Consider the following 21,991-nt stretch of genomic DNA (forward strand, 5'->3'; position numbering starts at 1 on the left):
CGGTTTTTTCCAGTTGAAAGAGAGGAAAGAGGTTTAATTAACATTTGTGAGAGAGCTGTCGTTAGCGGTGAACCACAGACGGGTACCTACCTGAAAGGAGCCGGAGTATTTCTTTGAACTTTTTGAACTATTCTGGTGAGTTAGCCTAGCTCACTTAGCACCGCTATTGCAGTTCAATGCACTGGAAAAAATAACTAACCAGTCAGAATAGTAGTAAATGTGTTTAATGATGTTTAAGATGTGTTTTCATAGTATTGCAATGTTGTGACAGTTTTGTTTATTATGAGTGTCTAATGTTTTTACTTTCTTGGGCCTGCTAGTTCAGCCGCGGCCAGCTAAGTGGTTATGCGCAGTTCACGTGCAATAGCTGTGCTGTTACTGTAACTGCGGGTGATGCACAGTAATACGGTGTATTTACTTTTAATGTGTCACAAGATGCAGATTTATTTTAATATTTCAAAAGAACCAAGGACATTAGGAACAAGGACATTTAAGGAATGTGGACATCTAACATTCTGCGTATTTGTGTGCAGACTGGTTTTTTTTGAGGTACAGTTCCATGGGTGCCAAGTGAGGAGCTGGTATCGTGGGTCTAAGACACTGTTGCTGCTGTGGAGGCCTTCTCTGTGTCAGGACGCCGACACGTTGATGCCTGCCGTACCAGGAGGGCGGTAGGGAAAAAAACAAAAGGAAGCCCACCTGAGAGATACCTTATCATTTTCTTTGCTACTTTTTCTCCGCCTGAGATTCAGGTCGTTTTCAGTTCTTAACCCAGGACAGTGGGTAACTGAATAAACTGACACCATAAGGAACTGGACACTCACATGCTATTTTCTTTTCTTTTTCCTTTTCTTTGGGGTGTTGAAATATTGTGTTTCTTGTCTTACATCTATTTTGATTGTTTCAATTATTTTTGTGATGCATTTGAGATGGTTACTGCATTTGAAGGTATCCCTACATTGAGGATGAGCAAAGGGAACTGATCCAAAAGGAAATATATAAAGCAAACTTTGTTTCATAAACCTGTGGTCGTGCGTGTTATGTGGGTTGGAAGTCTCATTGCTCTTACAGAGTTGCTACCGCCAATCTCCTTCCCAAACCTAGATTCGGATATTGTAGACATTGCACTTGGGCGAGCAGTATAGATCATCTCTTTATAGATAGAGGGACACACGTCCAGGTTACATAAAAAGTGGCGAGCCAGCCAGGAGATTGGTTAATAGTAACTTTCTGATCTTCCACCCCACACTACGCACGTTTGAGATTTTTGAGATTTGTTCCACTGAGTCAGGTATGGATATTTGCAATCGTTTTGAGGTTAATGGTCAAAACTCCCTGTATGTAACAGGTATAGGACCAGAATACACAGATGAGGAAATAACTGCTGTGTTCAAAGTTAATGGAGATATTTCTAAATTAGTGAGGATCCCTGACGAATCAGGACAACCAGAGGGTAGAGCCCTGGTCCAGTATGCATCTGACAGGTCTATCTCTAGAATCGACCCCATTACTTTGGGTACCGTACCAAGTCCAAAGGACCCAGCTGTGATGTGGTTTGCGAGGACCATTAGAGATGTTTGTCAGGAAGTGGTGGGGAGGGAGATAGCTTGCAGATACCTGGACGAACTAAAGTCTGTCGCAGGCAGTGGCAGGAAAGGTTTCTTGAATGTGCTTCAGGAGGAACTGCATGGGAACCAGGGCACATCACATGACGTACACAGTAATGCTACACAGCCCTATGCAGCTCAAAATGCTAACACACCTAATAATGATCAAAATGAGCCTGCAGAGCCCACACATGTTTATAGTGCATCTGCTAGTTTACCAACGAGCCCAGTCCACATCAGTGAGGATGTTTTTAACCCCCCCCAGATCCAGAGAGTGATTGTGGAGCATGTCATCCGAAGTGAGTCCACCACTTCACCATCCCCACAAATAAGGTTGCGCACCTTCTCTGGGCGGATGCCAAGGCCAAACGGTGAGGTGGACTACGAAACATGGCACACCCAAGTTGATCTTCTCCTTAACGATCCTTCCTTGAATGATGCTCACAAGGTGAGAAGGATTCTTGAGAGCTTGCTGAGTCCAGCAGCTGATGTTGTGAAGCCTCTTGGCATCTCTTCACCACCAAGTGTCTACATCACTCAACTTGATTCTGCTTTTGGTGTTGTGGAGGATGGAGAGGAGTTGTTTGCGGCATTTCTCGGCTCTAACCAAGATAGTGGAGAGAAGCCATCAACATACTTGAACAGGCTCCATAGCCTCCTCACAAGAGCAATTTCTAGAGGGGGAGCCTCAGCTGGAAATTCCAATGATCATTTGCTCAGACAGTTTTGTAGGGGCTGTTGGGATCAGAGCATCATCATCGGCTTACAGTTAGAGTGCAAAAAGGGAAATCCACCAACATTTCCTGAATTCCTCCTCATGCTGAGGACTGAGGAAGACCGCCGTTCCACAAAGCTAGATAGGATGAAAAAGCATTTAGGTGCTTCGAAAGCTAACATGTATGCCCACCATGTTTTTGATATGCCCTCTTATGACTGTGAGCCTGTCCCACTGCCTAACTCAAAGCCGAATGAGACATCAAAGCTTGAAAAGAAAGTAAATGAGCTAACTAAACAGTTGGAAAAGCTAAACAAAAAGCCACCGAGCCTCACTCATGATAGTAATCCTCCCCTAGTGGTAAAAGCAAAGCGAGATGAAACCTCTGATATTGAGAACAAGATAGCTGAACTGACAAAGCAAGTTGAAAAACTAGCACAAAATCAGAGAGAGAGTACTGAAAAGACCGTCTGCTTTGCAATCAGTAGTAGTAACATGAAGAGGGGCCTTAAGGTGCCTGGAATGCCGAGGCCGTGGTTTTGTTTTAAGTGTGGGGAAGACAACCACATTGCTGCTCACTGCTCCAATGAACCCAACCCCGCACTGGTTCGCAAGAAAAATGCAGAACTCCGGGAGAGGCAGGATAAGTTTTTAGCTCAGCAGGCTGCTTCCCCATTCACTTTAAACTAGTAGCAGCTCCTGTTGTGGGACGTCCAGGAGCTGCAGTTGATGATAACCCCTGTCCCAACAGATCAGTTGATGGTGCTGGAACACAGAAGAAAGTCATAACCCACACAATGACTGAAACCTACCGTTGCACAGAGCGATCTATACCTGCAGGGCTTGTAGGTCCTCGTTGTGCGGCTTCTGTCTTTCTTGAGGGTGTACAGTGTGAGTCCATAATGGACACCGGCTCACAAGTTACAACAGTGTCCGAGTGTTTCCATAAGAACCATCTGTCTCACTTACCTATACATCCAATTCATGCCCTTCTTGAAATCGAAGGAGCAGGTGGACAGCAGGTCCCCTATCTTGGTTACATAGAAGCGCGTGTCACTTTCCCGCTGTCTGTTCCTGGCAGGAAAGAGGAGCTAGTCGTGTTAGCACTTGTGGTGCCAGAGTGTCAGTTCAACAGCAGGACCCCCCTGTTGATTGGTACCAATGTGTTATTACGACTTTATGAACAAGTACTTGAACAGGATGGTCCAGAGGTTGTTTGCAAACTCTTCTCTAGAGATTTTGCAGTGATCTTCCAGCATATTGCCCAGATCCATGACCTCAACAACCATGCTCATCCTGTCAGGTTACATGGTGGAAACCCCATCACCATCCCTGCAAAACAAAAGTGCTGCATCACAGGTGATGTCAGGTTGAAAAGGAACAGTCAGACCACATTTGTGCTTGAACCCAATGAACATCACAGGTTGCCAGGTGGCGTGTTCCTTGAAGCTGCTCTGATGGACATTCCATTTAAGTCTAGCTGCAAGGTCCCGGTCGTCCTGCGCAATCTTAGTGACCATGATGTTACGCTGCAGCCAAAATGCATCATTGCTCAAATATGTGCAGCTCAGCAGGTCACATCACTTGGACCAGTGAAAGGTGACTCTCATCACAATAAGCCTGACAGTGACAACCTCGAGTTCAATCTTGATGATTCACCAATATCTGAACAATGGAAAGATCGTATCATCACCAAGCTTAGATCTATTCCAGAAGTCTTTGCTGTGGATGACCTGTCATATGGTCACACCACTGCAGTGAAACATCACATCAGGCTACATGACGAGACTCCTTTTAAGGAGAGGCCAAGGCCTATTCATCCCAGTGACAGGGAGGCAGTCAAGGAGCATCTTAAAGAACTGCTTGATGCAGGAATCATTAAAGAGTCACAGAGCCCTTTTGCATCCCCAGTGGTCTTGGTCCGGAAAAAGAATGGTTCTATCAGGTTATGCATCGACTACAGGAAGCTAAATGCTCGAACCATCAGAGATGCATACGCTCTTCCGAACATTGAGGAGACCTTTGCTGCCCTTAGCGGTGCTAAATGGTTCTCCGTCATGGACCTTAAATCTGGTTATTACCAGGTTGAGATGGCCGAAGAAGACAAGCCTAAAACCGCTTTCACGTGTCCCCTCGGCTTCTTTGAATTCAATCGCATGCCTCAGGGTGTCACGAACGCACCAAGCACTTTTCAGCGCCTTATGGAAAGGTGTGTCGGTGACTTGCATCTCAATGAGGTATTGGTGTTTCTGGACGACTTGATTGTCTTTTCAGACACATTGGAAGAACATGAAGCACGACTCATGAAGGTGCTGAACCGTCTTAAAGATTTCGGTCTAAAGCTTTCTCCGGAGAAATGTCACTTCTTTAAGACGTCAGTAAAGTATCTTGGTCATGTCGTGGATGCACGAGGAGTTCATACTGACCCTGACAAGATATCCGCCTTGAGAGACTGGCCTCGTCCTTCAAATAGGAAAGAGCTTAAATGTTTCTTAGGCTTCACTGGGTATTATCGGCGGTTTGTCGAAGGATATTCCCAGATAGCCAAACCTCTTAATAGCCTGACAGCAGGCTACTATCCACCAAAGAAAAGGGGCAAAGTGTACAAGAGGGAACGCTTCACGACTCTGTGAGCCCTAATGCACCGCTCGGTGAGGAGTGGACTTCGGAGTGTGAGAGTGCATTCAGAACCCTGATCAAGAAACTGACGTCTGCGCCCATCCTTGCTTTTGCGAATCCACAACTACCATATGTTGTACATACTGACGCTTGTCGCGATGGATTGGGGGCAGCGCTCTATCAAGAGCAGGAGGGGAAGCTCAGAGTTGTCGCGTATGCCAGTCGAGGTCTTTCCAAGAGCGAGAGAAACTACCCTACGCACAAACTCGAATTCTTGGCCTTAAAGTGGGCCGTTTGTGAAAAGTTCAGTGATTTCCTTTATGGGTCAAGTTTCACTGTGCTTACCGACAACAACCCCCTCACATACGTCTTGACATCTGCGAAGTTAGATGCTGCTGGTCATCGCTGGTTAGCCGCTCTTTCTACTTACCAGTTTACCATCAAGTACAGAGCAGGGCAGGCCAACCGCGATGCAGATGGGTTATCCCGGCGGCCTCAAGGTCCGCCTCTTGAGGATGAAGCTTTCACTAAAGAAAGAGAGAGAATAGAGGACATGAAAAAACGGTTCATGGAAGCAGGAGATGACATGGATCATGAGGTGTTCTCTGCATTATGTCAACGTCATCTTGTGATGGTTAAAGATGAACGTCACCCTCATTCAGAGCAGCCTGTCATTGCGGAGTCTCTTGTTGTCGACCCTTCTGTAGTGCCTGATGTTTTCGATGAGGACACTTTACCATCCATGGCTAACTCTGACTGGTGTAATGCTCAAAATAATGATCAGTCTCTCTCACGTGTCATCACCTTTGTGAGGAGAGCTGTAAAACCCAGTTTCAGAGAGACAAACCTTGAACATCCCGATGTCAAACTTCTTTTTAGGGAGTGGAAAAAACTTGAACTCAGGGATGGTGTCCTGTACAGGAAGTGGTCTGAGCGAGGCGAACTGGTGTATCAGTTGGTCTTACCCGAACAGTTCAGAGAGAGGGCACTGCAAGGAGTGCATGATGATGTTGGCCATCTCGGTTCTGAGCGTGCACTTCAGCTTGCTCGTGCCAGGTTCTACTGGCCGAGAATGGCCAGAGACATCGAGGAGAAGTGCAAAAAGTGCGAACGCTGTTTCAGGCGGAAGGCTGTGCCTCAGAGGGCCGCGCCTTTGGAAAACATTTCTGCTACTTATCCACTTGAACTTCTTTGTATGGATTATCTATCCCTTGAGCCGGATGATAGAGACACGAGAAACATTTTAGTCATCACCGACCACTTTACAAAATTTGCTGTGGCGGTGCCGACTAGGGATCAGAAAGCCAGAACTGTTGCGAAGGCTTTATGGGAGAACTTTATTGTTCACTACGGGTTCCCCAGTCGTCTGCTCAGCGACCAGGGCAGGGACTTTGAGTCTAAGACGATCAGAGAACTCTGCACACTGATTGGAGCAGACAAAGTTCGTACCACCCCGTACCATCCCCGGGGAAACCCAGTGGAACGATTTAACCAGACCCTCCTTGGTATGCTAGGGACCCTGGAAGAAAGAGACAAATATCATTGGAGAGATTTTGTCAAACCTCTGGTCCACGCATACAATTGCACGAGAAACAGTACAACAGGCTATTCGCCTTACGAACTAATGTTTGGTAGGCAGCCCAGACTGCCGATTGATCTTGTCCTGGGAATCCAACCTGATATGGCAAGTCACAAGACCCACTCAGAGTATGTCAAGGGCCTTCGTCAACGCCTACAGGAGAGCTACTCATTAGCTGCTAAAAATGCCAAGAAGATGGGAGAGAAGAACAAGGCTAGGTTTGACAGGGAGGTCAGGGCAGCTGAACTCTTAGAAGGGGATAGGGTCTTAGTGAGAAACGTGAATATCAGGGGGAAACACAAACTGGCAGATCGGTGGGAACAGAAAATCCATGTTGTTGTCAGACGGATTAGCGACAGTCCTGTTTATGTAGTCAAACCTGAGACAGGGGAGGGGCCACACCGTACGTTGCATAGAGACCTTCTTTTGCCGTGCGGGTTCCTACCTGTAACTGAGATCAGAGAGCAAAGTTCTTCCACTGACGCATCGAGGAAAATGAGACTGAGGGGCAAAACAACAAAAGGCGTGCAAGGGGACACTGATTGTCAGGAGGGCGAGTCGTACAGTGATGAAGATGAACTGTATCCTAATACATGGATGCCAGAAATCATCACGAAGGGTCCTTTCCTGCAGAGGGAAGGAGGCTTCAATGAGCCTCAGCCAGTTTCCAGGGTATTAAACCCAGACACCCCTTCTTTTGTGCCCCAAAGTTCCGCACACTTACCTGAAAGACCTACTCACGAGCTTCAACCAGGAACTCCTTATGTTAGCTCTGAGAATAGTGGTTCAGTTACACATCTTACTTCACACTGTAGGACTCCGGACCATATTGTCATTGATATTCCTGAACCTGATGTGACACAAATCTCACCTGATGAAGAGAACACAGATCTCATCACCACAGACCCTGTAGTTGCAGACACTGACAATGTAGTATCTGAGAGTCAAGAGTCCGAGAACGCAAGTGTCCGGCGTTCTACTAGGGAGAGACGTCCGCCTCGGAAACTCACCTACGATGAGCTGGGGGAGCCTTTAACCTTGGCCATTAGTTCATTCTTTCAGGCTTTAGGGGCTGCTATTTCACATGTGTCTGTACCGGTAGGAGCAGGTATGCATGCTGGGACTCATGCAGTCTAGAGGGGGAGAATGTAACCCTGGTAAGATTTACAGCAATCAGAAGTACAGGGTTCTTTGAATGCGTCGTAGTCCTTGTCTGATAGTTTAATTTCCGGGCTTGCCCTGAAGGCACCATCTGCAGCTCCGTGCGCGTGAAGGTGTGGTGTAGAGGAAAAAGGACGGCAAGGAAAAACTCCATGCTGCCGCGGAGCACGGTTTTTTCCAGTTGAAAGAGAGGAAAGAGGTTTAATTAACATTTGTGAGAGAGCTGTCGTTAGCGGTGAACCACAGACGGGTACCTACCTGAAAGGAGCCGGAGTATTTCTTTGAACTTTTTGAACTATTCTGGTGAGTTAGCCTAGCTCACTTAGCACCGCTATTGCAGTTCAATGCACTGGAAAAAATAACTAACCAGTCAGAATAGTAGTAAATGTGTTTAATGATGTTTAAGATGTGTTTTCATAGTATTGCAATGTTGTGACAGTTTTGTTTATTATGAGTGTCTAATGTTTTTACTTTCTTGGGCCTGCTAGTTCAGCCGCGGCCAGCTAAGTGGTTATGCGCAGTTCACGTGCAATAGCTGTGCTGTTACTGTAACTGCGGGTGATGCACAGTAATACGGTGTATTTACTTTTAATGTGTCACAAGATGCAGATTTATTTTAATATTTCAAAAGAACCAAGGACATTAGGAACAAGGACATTTAAGGAATGTGGACATCTAACATTCTGCGTATTTGTGTGCAGACTGGTTTTTTTTTGAGGTACAGTTCCATGGGTGCCAAGTGAGGAGCTGGTATCGTGGGTCTAAGACACTGTTGCTGCTGTGGAGGCCTTCTCTGTGTCAGGACGCCGACACGTTGATGCCTGCCGTACCAGGAGGGCGGTAGGGAAAAAAACAAAAGGAAGCCCACCTGAGAGATACCTTATCATTTTCTTTGCTACTTTTTCTCCGCCTGAGATTCAGGTCGTTTTCAGTTCTTAACCCAGGACAGTGGGTAACTGAATAAACTGACACCATAAGGAACTGGACACTCACATGCTATTTTCTTTTCTTTTTCCTTTTCTTTGGGGTGTTGAAATATTGTGTTTCTTGTCTTACATCTATTTTGATTGTTTCAATTATTTTTGTGATGCATTTGAGATGGTTACTGCATTTGAAGGTATCCCTACATTGAGGATGAGCAAAGGGAACTGATCCAAAAGGAAATATATAAAGCAAACTTTGTTTCATAAACCTGTGGTCGTGCGTGTTATGTGGGTTGGAAGTCTCATTGCTCTTACAGAGTTGCTACCGCCAATCTCCTTCCCAAACCTAGATTCGGATATTGTAGACATTGCACTTGGGCGAGCAGTATAGATCATCTCTTTATAGATAGAGGGACACACGTCCAGGTTACATGTTATTTTTAAAACTGAGGTAAACTAAAGCTGCTGCTTAATATGTGCACGCTTTATTTGATTTTGCAAATCGGGCTGAGGGCTCCCTCCACATTCTTCAACTACACCTTTACAATTATTCCACTTTGAAAACAAAAGAATAAGAATAAGAGAATTTAAAGAATACATTAAAAGCACCAAATTACCATAACATTTAAGCCCATGATGAGTATATGTAAACTTCTGACCACAGTTGTAGATCTCAGTTTATGAGGGAATAAAACAACACTGAAAAATTACGTGAGCTGAGAAACACAACACAAAGGTGGCGTGAAAGATGATTATTGGTTTGAAGACTTGACTTTCAATAGTGCACACATATCTGTATCTGGTAATAACATGCAAAATTAGTCAAATATGTCATGCCTCTATGCTGTATTTCATTAAAGACTACTGATAATATTCTGCTGTAATCATTTTTGTATATTTTTTTTGTCGGTGTAATCAAACATCATCAATCAAACCCAAGCTTCCTTTTGTCCAATAACAACACGGTCATCTTGTGCTCTGCTCTCTCTTCGCTACATCCCAGATCCTTCATCCACCACAGTTTCCTTCCCAGGGCTCTGCTACAGGACAACAGTATTTCAGCCAGGCTCTACTCACAAACCTCTTGTGAATTGTAAAAAAATTTTGCTCTTTTTAATAGGATAATAAATGCAGGATTCAACTTCAAGTAATTACAGCTTACATAGTTTATGTCCTTCTGGGAAGCATCTCCATTATACCGCAGGCTGGAACTCTCCTCCTGTAAATGAGTTGTTATATTCATGAGCTCTCTCTAGCAGAGGTCTCTGTTAATAATAATAATGCTGTATGGGTTAGATTTATGCAAAGCAACACAACAAATACCCAAGTGTACAACATGACAGACAGCCCACTTAATCACATTCCACCTCTCTGCTGGCTTTCACGCTGGTTATCTGATACGTGTAGCAAATGCACTAAGTAACAAAGTCAGTGTTAATGGGCTTCGCAGTGTCTTCAGATTCCAGGCCTGGTATGCAGGAACACGGTAATGATACATGTCTCAGTGCCTTGCTTGACTAAGTTACACATTATGCCGGTTAAACAGAGGAGTGCTTCTCGACTTAGGAGTCCAGTTTCTGGGCATTGTCTTTGTTCTTTAGGTTTATTTTCGTGTGGATAGAATCTCAAGTCCATCTGGCCAAATGGGGACATGGCCTACTTTTACCTAAAATATTTCTCTTCACAGTGTCTGCAGCTACTGACATTTACACTTGTTTTGGGTTTTTTTTTGTTTGTTTGTTTTTTGTTTTTTGAGGACTGCAGAGAGGATTGTGGTGTGAAAGATCTGTAGATGACATACACTCTACATGCAGTTTAAAACGAAACAATGAAAAGGAAATGCATCAGTAATTAGTACAGAATGTCTCAGCATAAATTCCCTTATCTCCCTTAAACTCCCTTATCTGAAATGTGCTGGTTATTCAGCTCATTTTCTAACAATAACATTTTAGCATGTGAAGATGTTTCACTCGTTTCGTGCTGAGAGTTCCAAAATAGTCTGTATTGTCTACTATCAGAGAAGCAGTTGTTAAAATCAAAGTAAGCATAAGCTACAAGTGTGGGCGTAAATCTGTGGCACTTTCCTCCTTACTTACATTTCCTGCGTTCACGTCTATCAGCTCTTCAGCCTCACTGAGCTCGGTGCTGCTGCAGCCTCCGGGGAAACACCTTGATGGTTCCTCCTCTCTTGTTTTTTGCAAAAAGTCAGACGCTGTTGATTTTCTCAACAGTGCTGCCACACAAACAGGTGAGGCAGATACATTAATTTAACACCGAATTTCCTCTAGATGTAAATATTCTGTCCTATCGTAAAAACATTTCACCTCCGTCACAGATGTAGTTGACCGTGAGCATCAGAATCAGCAGCTTTACCGCCATGTCTTCTTGCAGACTGTCATATGCTGGAATACTGTGCCCCCTTTCAGGTGCTGCTACTTTGTGTTTGTTACCTGAGAAATACCCACGCCCACCACCATCCCCAGCAGTAATCCCACAGGGACAACAAGAATTTGATGGATTTGCAGAGCGACAGGGAAGTAAGAACTGTGCGAAGGAGCACATCAGAGCTATACTCGGAAAGGTTTAAGAGTTATAAAATATTCTCAAACACTTCATAAAAGTTATCCAAAGGAGAAAAAAGTAGTAGCTTTGTTTGAGGAGCGACTCAGTCTAACTGACTCTGTACAAAGCTATTGTGGTAGAAGGTCATTAAGTCATGGACCTTTAAAACCTAATGTTCAAATCTGCAATTCTTCAATAGTGTGTGAAAGGTTATAAAAGAAAAACAAATTTACTCTGACTGAATCAGTTTCTATTTATGTTAAAGCAGTTGTTTTTTCCTTATTATACAGGATTTGTGCAGAACTCATTTGGAAGCTGCTGTTGTATGAAATGAAAATAGGAAATACTCCCAAAACTGGGAATTCTCATTATACAACTTTAACAGTTGTAAATGAATTACACTTCGCACAGCAATGCGTCAGATTGAGAGAGATCTTTCAGAGCAATTATGACTCCATCTAAAGATTTCTGTAACCACACTGGGTTCGTTTGTGTAAAATCATCGACATTTATAAAACTATCCGCATAATTCATGTAAATGAGAGGAACTCAGATCTGAGCCGCTACTCCTCCACATCGCATGGAGCCAGCTGGGGTGGAACGTTCGTCTTACTTGAATGCCTCCTAGGCGAGGTGTTCCCTCCATGTCCTAGCGGGAGGGAGGCCTCCCAGGACTCTCGGCCTCAGTGTTTCCGCGGATGAGCTGGAGTGGGTGGGAGGTCTGGGCTTTCCTTCTTAGGCTGCGGTCCCCACGATTAATGGATAGATGGATGCTGGATATTTGCCACTGACATGCAACTGGTATAGGTTATCAACTCTTTTCCAGTTCTACCTCTGCTATCTTGCGGATAGTCACTAGAGGGCGCCACTATTCTTTCTTTAGTGAGTTTCAATTAAAACCCGTAATCTTCTGTTGTTTGCTGGGATTTCACGATGGGTTTGCTGCTTTAAATACCCGAGTTTACCAGCACTGAAGGTGCCTTTATTGTGTTTTCACAGGAAAATGTAGGTTTGAAACTGAAAGAGCACCTTTTTTGTCTTTGCTCCTCCTGCTGCCATCCTAAAGGTGAGAGGCAGCGTTTTTACAGGGGGATGCTGAGGTGAATGGGCTGGTCCACTTGCAAAGAATTGTGGCTGGAGGCAGTAGTAGGACCACGGTGAAGGATACACGGGATTAATTTGTTGCTCAAAAAAAAATTTTTTCCTAAGTAACTTACTCTGAAACTAAATATTAATTGTGCATTGGTGGAAGTATGCGCCTGTAGCGAAATCCCTGCAGCTTTTTTTTCTTCTTCTTTTCCCTCAGTGATTTCATCCATCACCAGCACTGCGCGCCTTGGTGCGCCTCCCTGACTCACGGTTGTCTCCTCGTTGTCACAACATGTGGATTATTTTGGCGTTTATTTTTGCAGCCGTCCGTCCCGAGGGGAGCTGGGGGTGTCAGCTACCCCATGACTGGAGACCGCAGACGGAAGCGTGCCGTGCCGAGCTGGCCGAGATCATCGTGTTTGCCAAGGTGCTGGCGCTGCACAAGGAGTCGTACAGCGTGTATAACTATCTGCCGTGGCAGCACGACACTGACCTGCTCTTCTCCGCCGAGATTGAGCTCCTGTGCGATCAGGCGTGGGGCAGCATGCTGGAGGTTCCTGCGGGTTCCAGGTTTAATGTCACCGGCCTCGGTTACTTCCCCTGCTTCTCCTACAGCGTCACCAAAGACAACAACTACTACTTCTTCCTAAGGTGAACTCACAGATGAATAAAGTTGGTATGGCATTAATCACGCGTGATAACAGATAGCTGTAGTCTGATTTGATGCCAGTCTCAGTTAAGCTTCACTCCTAAGACTTTAACACCATGCTCACCTAAGTTGCAAGCGCCTAGTTTAATTTGGTAAGAAGACTGTAAACGATACACTAGGAATCGGGCCCTCCTGTACAAGATGCTTAGCTCAAATGTTGCATTTAATTTCACACATCCTATATATTCAATGTGGAAATATAGACAAAGGGAGACAGCGTTTAAGGATTTTATATGTTTACACTAAAATATGCAGTGTGTGTTTTGTCCCTGACAGATGATCTCCTACAGGTCAAAAAGACGCTTAAATGTGCATTTGACTGCATTACATGAGAATCAGAAGATGATTACCTGACTAAGTTGGCTACCTGTCCATCTTTTTCTTAGGTCCTCTTTGACACAAGAGACAGTTAAATATTTAAAGAATAGAAGAACAAAAGGTTTAGTCAATAGCCATGTCATTGCTTTATATGATGAAAAATAATGATCACTAGCAGGTTTAAGTTTTCTTCATCCTCATTAAGTGCAGATGTGATTTATTCTCTATGAATAATGCAAAATCCACAGATGTCACGTAGCACTCTTTCCAATGAAAACCAGCACCTCATCAGGCCTGTGCTGAGATCTGTCATGGAAACAAAGTATTGTTGACAGATTTAGTGAATTCGCACTCGAAGTTCACTCAAAGGCAGATAACTGGCACCTGTCCCCCATACAGCATATTCTCTTTCAGTCATTATCTGTCTGTGACACCATCCCAAATTTGGTTAATGTGCCGAATAACCAACCAATTTCCAGATTTAAAAAAAAAAAAGACAAGAAAAGAAAAGAAAAGAAAAGTATGCAACAAGTTAATTCCTAAATGTCTGTGTTGGACAGAAACAACACTGTTGCTCAGGAAACGTCTGTTGCTTTCCAGCTAGTGTAATTACAGAGCCAGACATTTCCAAGAGCTTGAAGGTAAATTACAAAGAATTTGTGAAGAGTTATGAGCACACCAGCGGTCAATACGACCACCTTTTGTCCTCCATATATGCACCAGTGTGTCACCTGACAAAAGGAGCGTGTGCTGACACGCCTTACAGATGAAGAGACAGGATATTCAGAGAGGGGTACTAAAAATGCATTCCTCAAGTTTAAAGTTTGTCTGTCCCACATGAGGGTATGTGGCAGAGCCAACAACAATAATGTTTTATAGCACATGTTACACCTCATATATGCAGAATTACGTGCACATGTGTGATAGTGTTTTGCTGTGAGTGGTGATAGCAAAAAGACTTTCATATGATTTTTTTTACTAGCCTGAGTTAATCACACCTTCAGGGACAGCTTTGCCGTCCCCCTGTTGCGATGGTGAAAACCATCCGGATGTTATCCCTGTAATCGGGGCAGGTGACCGCTATCGGAAACTTCCTAGAGCAAGTCGCAACAGAGTTGTGTTTAAGTGGAGACCTGAAGATAATTAAAAAGCCATGATTACTTCAGTAAAGCAATACAGTGGTCTTTGTCAATGTTTACCAAAGATATAATGGAGGAAAACCCCCAAATATGTTTGCCCACATTTTCCTTTAACTTCAGGGCATCTAGGATTGAAAGACTGCCAGTGTTCTGCTTTTAACAGATGGTTTTTAAAAAAAACAAAAAAAGCTCAAGAACCCAAGTAATTACTGGGATGGGAACAGTTATTACACTGTCATAACAACATATCAAATGACAGTGTGTGGCAAGACTCGTAACTTCATGTAAAAAAAAAATTGCAGAGATCAGAACAAAGCCTGAAAATTTCACCTTACAGTTTAACAGGGGGTGATGCAATCTGGGGGTTAATTGGCTGGCCAGGAGCAGCATTTCCTAAAGTCAAAGGAAGTGTGTGACTAAGCAAGACATAAAGCATTAATAGAAAGATCCAAAAATCCCCTGTGAGCGTGCACTTGGCGAAAGTGGGGGAGAAGAACACCCTTTACTTCTTCTGGAAAGCACAGGCCTGGTGAGTGAGAGGATGATTATTCGAAGCCATATGCTGTTATGCTGTTAGTAGCTTCATATTTACATATTTAAACAATCCAACTAAGTTTCCTGGTGATTGCAAACGTAGCAAATCGATTTATTTTCCAACGATTCTTTTAGCACCCTAAAAAAAAGAAGAAATAGATTTTAGTCTCAGTTTCGTGTGGTGTTTGACACCACAGCAACCAAATATTTAGAGAGTATTAAATCAAATGGTTTAGATGGGAGATGACATATGGCTTAAACAAATTGTGTTTGCATGTTCTGCTATGTGCGAGGTCGAGGCACCTCCTGTTTCCTGAACCTGAAACAGATCAGTTTAGTTTTAGTGGAGTACAACATCAAGTCCCAGACACTATAGTATCAAGTCCAAACTGAAAACTTCTCATCACAGTCTCCAGTGGATGTTCATTTCCTGTTGCAAAAGCCCCAAAAGCATAGTCTCTGACTAAAATAGTATTTCCAATCAATCATGAGTATAAGCTCCCTGGACAGAGCTGAGCATGGAGAAAAATGCAACTGAAGACCTCCCTCGGGACCTTTAAATGAGACAGATTGAGTGTTCTGCTTTAGCCATATGTTCGATGCAAAAACCTTAGCTTATAGTTCATTTTTTTCAGGATTTGTAACTTTTACATTAAAAATGAGGTAACCTAACACCGAGCCTTGAAGGAGGAGAAAGCTATACTTACTTTTACTCAAAGTAAGGTTTTTGAAGTATGCATGCTGCTTTTGCACTCTCGATCATGTACTAAACCGATACTCTGTGAAAAAAGAAAAAAGAAAAAGGATTTTCATTTCTTCAGACCTCACAGTGACTGTGATTACATCTCACCTTTGACATCTTCTGTTGAAGCAAAACATCAGCTTTCTTCTCGCTCTTTCAACATACACACAGATACCCACATATACAACACACACCCACACAGCTTCCTATAGGGACAGCCAAACTTTTGATGTCCCTTGAGGGATATGAGATGGAATCCAGATGTATGGAAACCCACTGCTTCAAGACTTCCTGAAGATATGAAACATGTTTTGTAAAAGCCTTTGGCTTGTCATTCGCTGGTTTGAGTCATCCGCATAATGCTTCAATTTGCATAAAAATAGAACAAGACCTGTTAACAATTCTCTAGAGATGTGTTTCTTTTTTTCCCCCAGATAAAGAAATTGTATATATGAAAATCATACAAATACTAAATGCCTAAATTCTCAGACAACAAACAAACATTGACTGAGTGGACTTGTGCAAAATGCTTATAGCGATTTTTGCACAAGTCCATTTATTTGCTTTGAGTGGACTTCTGGTGATAATTAAATGTTACACAATCTATTCTTCTGTCTGTGTGCATCTGTTTGTTTCCACACATTTGAGGTTTTTTGTTTTTTTTTACTGAAAGCCCACATTTCACTCTTGCTCGTCGCTGTATCAACAGACTCTTTCCCCTTTTTGTCATGCAGGATGGATGAGAATTACAACATCGTCCCCCACGGAGTGAACTTTCAGGACCCCATCTTTATCGACACCGCAGAGAATCACCGCATGTTTGCTAGCCTCTTCCAGTTTTCCAACTGCACGCCTGGAACTCAAGTCCACACCTTTACCCCGGAGTGGGAGGCTCAGGAGGACAGCCGGGTATGCAGATACTCAGACCCACCAAGAGAGACTTGATGTTTGACTCTCTTGAAGTCATCTGTTTAAATCCAGTTAGTGAGAAGGGGCGTGTTTTTCTCATTTAGCTGCTGCAAGTTCTGGTGGCTTCCCACATAGTACTTCAGGCAAAAAAGTATACTATAGGACATGATAGCCACAAGCATTGTGGTAAATGTGAAAAGTATTCAGTTTGACATCCTGTTCAAAGGACCTTAATGTGTTCTTACAGCATGGGAAACCAGAAGCACGTTTCTTTAGGTTTGGCTAGATCAGCGGTGCTCAAACTTTTTTCTGGCACGCCTCGTTTCAGGGGCTGACAAAGGTTGATTCCTCACACCCCACAATTTACAGCCTGCATCCAGCAGTTGAACTTTACTTAAATGAAGGTTAGCGTAATAGCATCAGCAAACGTGCCATCCCTGCAGTGGCTCGAGAACCACTGGGCTAGATAAAAATTGGGACAAAGGACAAAAACATACAAAGAATCCTGAATAAAGTCGCTACATAAAGTAGAACAAACATAATTAAAATATTTTCAAAGTAAGTGGCCATTTTCTACAAAAAAAAGCTCATGATTGCAGATCGGTGGTGTAGCAGTGCCACACTCTTACTCTTGTAATGCTTCTAATGATGCACATGAGATTATAACATGACCTTAATGAACCAGCTCAGTCTCCGCTTCACGCCCCTGCTGTCACTGCTGAAATGATTAAAGCATGTTTGTGTCTACACGTGCTTCTCCTAAACCTCGACTGAGTCAGTTTTGAAGGGGTTTCCAGCCGCTCACTGCTCTTTTATCTCCTTTAATGAATTTAAACCTTTTGGCATAAGCCCCCCCCCCCCGGTTCAGATCAGTTCACTCCTGTCTGGTTTTCATTTGCTGACTACTCATAAAAGAAAGAATCTGCCATGGGTTAAAAAAAAAGAAAAAAAGAAAAGAAAACATAGTTTTGTATTTCCATTAATGGAAAACTTTTTTTTTCTTTTGATCCGGCTTGTGATTATAATTACAGAGTGACGTCTTGATATCGGTGCCGCTTTGTTATATCACTCTGGTGATTAAATTTCCTTCTAGCAAAATAAAAACAGACTTTGCTTTTAGTGCTACTCAGCGACCGCTGTTTGGACAGTTGACCTGAAGTCAAATCAGACTGGATAATATGTCCTGCATCTTATAGTCCAGTGTCAACCGGAGTAAATCAGATGGGGTGACGTCATGTTGTGATTTAACACTAAACGTTATTAGTAACATAAACATTATTTTAAGAAGCAGGGATTTTCCCACAGTTTTGTTTCTCACACTGATGGTGAAATATTAGTGTTAACGGGCCAAAAACAGTCTTGAGCCAGTGATAGGACACAGAGCCAACACTGATCACACAATGTAGGAAGACCGCAGCTTCAGGTTGCATACGGTCCAACTGTGCAAAAGTCTCAAGCTGCCTCTCATTTCTTTATATTTTCTTAGGAATATGTGACATAGGGAAGTGATTTATTGAGACATCTGAAAAAAAAAAATACAATATGTACACCAAAAACTTTAACACGCTTGAAAGTCAATATTTATTATGAGCACCTTTATTCTTCAACACACCCTGAACTCTCTCATCAAGCTTTCTTGTCATTTCTTTAAGTAGTCTTCAGGAATAGATCTCCAGGTTTAATGAAGGACATTCAAAGCTCTGTGCCAAGATCATCCTACACTGCTTCAGTAATTAGGTTAAAACAGATTTAGATCAGACACATTAGAAGTCCTGGATATTGTCTGTGCTGGTTGGATGCATTTTAGAGAAACTTTAGAAAAAATGCAGAAAGAAAGAAGAAAAGTGTGGTTCACAGAAGAGGCAGGCAGGATCTTTTTAACAGTGTTGCATGTTGAGCTTGAGCCATTCTGGGGTTTAAACATCAGAATATATTTAATGCACTACGACATGCCCAAGCTACAGTATGTTTGGCCGGTTTGTGCTGTTAGGCGTGAAGGTAAAATGATACAATGCTTTTTTGAGGTAATGTACGTACGCAAAGACAAAAACAGTTGATTTTAGCACACTCGTATGTGTCTGCCAGGCAACCTGATGACATGACAATCACTAAATTGAGCCCTTTGGGGGCCTAAGATGTACCTGTGTGCCAAGTTTGGTTGCTCAGCTCTTTATTGTGTAGGAGGAGTCGGTGTACAAATAAAAACAACACACACAAATTTTGTCCCTTACATTAAATCTAAATAGATATTAAAAACAAACATATAATTAACAATTGTAATTAAATCATCTTAATTTTATCAGTTTTTCACTTGATGGCAATCAACTAGAAAATTTTGCAGAAGCTGAAAGTTTTTTTCCCGTCGTTCTTATAAATCCTTACAACTGTAGTTTGACACCATGTGTCATACAGGAGAGATGTTTATCTAACCGAAAAACCATATCTCCCAAATCCTGATTATACAAATTTGAATGTCATGTCTCTCCAAGCTCATTTCCCAAAAGACTTTAACAGTTTAATACAAAGTATGTTGAAGATGAATTACACTTATGAATTTTTCGCACTAGCTGCTATCATCTAATCCATCCATGGCGCCGTTCTAGGTTCAGCAGGTTTGCTTTTGGTCCACCTCTAACTGAACGTGTGCGCAAAAACATAGATGTGCCACTTTACACTTTATGCTTCATAAAACATTTCTTTTAGCTCCTAAACTTCATTCTTTGCATTGTAAAGTTTAATATTTCCACAGAATTCGCTCTGGGACATATGGAAGAGCACATGGGCAAAACCCACAGCTAATATAACGAGAAGTAATGTACTAAGCAGCGATGTGGGCAGGCAGCCGGCAGCACATTTTTAACATTTCCTGAAAAACCATGAGTGGTGGTTATCTGATGAAGGAGAATTTACATCAGTGTTTCATGCTGGCCCGTGTGGAAGCATTAGGATCTGCTACGGAAATCCACACTCAAGCAGACAGGCATGCATTCTGAAGCATCTGGAGCTCGTTTTTTCACCCAGGAATGGTCCGGGCCTTTGGATGTCTGTCACAGGTTCCATCTCACAGTGGTGTCTCACTGAAATGGGAAAAGTATGTTGTGTAACAATTTTTCCCTAGTTGCTATAGAGCTGCACCGTTGCCCACAGTATTACATAAAGAGTGGGACTTGTGCTACACGATAATGCTTAAAACAGTTCACTGCCACAGTTACACAGCGAGAAATTCTCTGCTGTTTATACAAAAGCTAAAACACTGGAAGACCTATGAGCTGTTGGCACTAAAAACATGAATGATTCTCTCATTAGATTCTGGCATCAAGAGCAACAGATCTAGTAGGTGTTACATCTTAAATGTATCACAGAGAGATTTGACTTGACTCTAGCATTTAGCATGATTCATTGTGGGATAAAGCGCCAACTATGATTTCACTCAAGTTGCAGCGCAGGATGAAAATTTGTGGGAAAGCCTGCAGAATAAGGCTAACACTGGAATAATGAGAGATTAACTGTAACCTTTCACGTTTACCTAGTGTAAGACATCTCGTGCTTTTTCAGGTAATACAAACGTATTTGGCTCTGTTTTCCTTCTCCTCGCAGTTGCTGTGCTCCACCGTGCAGAAGGCTCTGTTTGAGGAGGAAGAGAGGGTGAGGACCCTCTCCCAGAAAGTGCGTTCCTTGGAGAAAGCCAACGGCCACCTGAGGGAAAAGGTGAAGACCATGAAACGTCTGCTACGCCAGGCTCAGCGAGAAACAACAAAAGAGCAGCAAACCCTCAGCTTCAAACAGATTTACGAATCGAAGAAGCCACAAAGTCACCCCGATCAGGACACGACCCAGGACCAAAAGAACCAGCCGATTAAAAAGGCCCTCTCCAAAAAGCTAAAAAATTAGAGCTTCTTCCTGTTAACTAACGGAGAAGTGCTCTCTGTGAAGCATTAGTGGCAGATCAAACTGAAACAATAGCAAGTGAAATGTTGGGCGAGGTGACAGAAAGATCTAAGAACTCTGAATAAGCATGAAAGCCACTGTATTCTTCATGTCTTCCACAAGATTCGCCTTATTTCCAAAGAAGCATTCATTTTAACCCGCAGGATGATTCCTCTGCTTTGCTCATGCAACAAAGTTTAGTGCCTCACTCTTTAGTTTGTGGTTCAGTTGATCTGTGCCAGTGACATCATTGTTTCTCTGCACGACTGTACTGTCACCTAATCTACCCACAACTTATACCAGTGTGTACCGTTTCAGTTTATTTCAAGTGGCCGCACAAACAACTACTAGAAAGCTCATAGTTCAAAGCTTTTGAATGCCCAAACAACAGGGAGATAATGTTCAAACATTGGAAATGAAATATCTAAATCTGATATTTCTTGTTTCTGTGCTGGACACAAGCATTGTATACATTTTAGAATTTGTTTGTTTTTTTTCTTGGTTTTGCTGTCAAAATTCTTCAAATCAAACGTTGACTTTTGAGAGGATATGTGACAGTGTAGCATGTATTGTTTTAAATGATCCTATGTTTCCTGCGAGTGCTGAGGTACAAATAACCTTTTATTAACTCAGAAGTTTGTAAGTGCATGGCATTAGGTTGACTTCAGATGCTCACAATTACTGGCTGTGCAAGCTGGTGAGCTAAAATAAGCATGTGTGGGGTAAGTGGTTACAGGCCTGCATATTGATCTAGTTCTCTTTACGAGGAGCAACAAATATACCAAAGAATAAGGTGTGAAAAATATTTTTAAATTCAGTATTTGTTTGTGGGGGGGTTTCTCCCAAGAGTGCATTTTTCCAAGTTCACATTAATCTGTGATTTGTACTGAATCAAAGTGTCATTTTCGTATATAACAGGGTGCTGAGCACCCATTAATTCCAGCCAGTGAGCCTGGCATGGTACGGGATTGGCTTTTTCTGTGTCAGAAAAAAAAAGGTTGCTTTTGTTATACATTCTGTATTTGCTTTTGATATGATCTTGCTCTCTCTACAATGTAAACACCTGGCTTGCCTCGCCGATACAATAGCTTTTGTAATAGTGACTGTAGCTTTTTGGAATAAATTAATTTTTACAGAAAGTTGCAGTTGTCAGAGGTTTTTATTTCATTTGTCAATCAGATCTTTATGCTTCATCATTTTCCTCTTTTCAACACATTGCCAAAAACCGAGTGGGGCTCTGTGGAGGCCAATCCATGACTGATAGAGTTTCCCTGTGTTTTTTTGTTTGTTTGTTTTTTTGCTTTTACTTCATTAGCAGTGTATTTGTGATCTTTGTCATGCCGAAAAAATCAAGCTGTTGCAAATCAGATGCCTTACAGATGCTATTGCATGATGGATGAAAATGTGATGGTACTTTTCTGCATTTATAATTCCACCAGTTCTGAATAAAAAAAAACA

General features: G+C 42.7%; 1 protein-coding gene across 1 annotated transcript; it reads left to right on the forward strand.

Annotated features, from left to right (window-relative positions):
• The first annotated feature begins 10,966 nt into the window (after window positions 1-10,966).
• Window positions 10,967-21,672, forward strand: ccdc3b (coiled-coil domain containing 3b). Its single transcript, XM_082533135.1, has 4 exons — window positions 10,967-11,141; window positions 12,579-12,906; window positions 16,432-16,606; window positions 20,204-21,672. The coding sequence occupies exons 1-4, from the start codon at window positions 10,982-10,984 to the stop codon at window positions 20,495-20,497; spliced, it is 957 nt and encodes a 318-aa protein (XP_082389261.1). The 5' UTR covers window positions 10,967-10,981; the 3' UTR covers window positions 20,498-21,672.
• The last annotated feature ends 319 nt before the right edge of the window (window positions 21,673-21,991 follow it).

Source organism: Aulonocara stuartgranti (genome assembly GCF_965226115.1).
Source record: "Aulonocara stuartgranti genome assembly, chromosome: 5".
Classification (NCBI taxonomy): domain Eukaryota; kingdom Metazoa; phylum Chordata; class Actinopteri; order Cichliformes; family Cichlidae; genus Aulonocara; species Aulonocara stuartgranti.

What these genes read in the sequence shown, in the direction of transcription:
- ccdc3b (XM_082533135.1), top strand. Translation starts at nt 10,982, where the DNA reads ATGTCTTCTTGCAGACTGTCATATGCTGGAATACTGTGCCCCCTTTCA. An exon ending in ATTTGCAGAGCGACAGGGAA is followed by an intron (nt 11,142 to 12,578) that starts GTAAGAACTGTG and finishes TTATTTTTGCAG; the next exon opens with CCGTCCGTCCCGAGGGGAGC. An exon ending in AACTACTACTTCTTCCTAAG is followed by an intron (nt 12,907 to 16,431) that starts GTGAACTCACAG and finishes TTTGTCATGCAG; the next exon opens with GATGGATGAGAATTACAACA.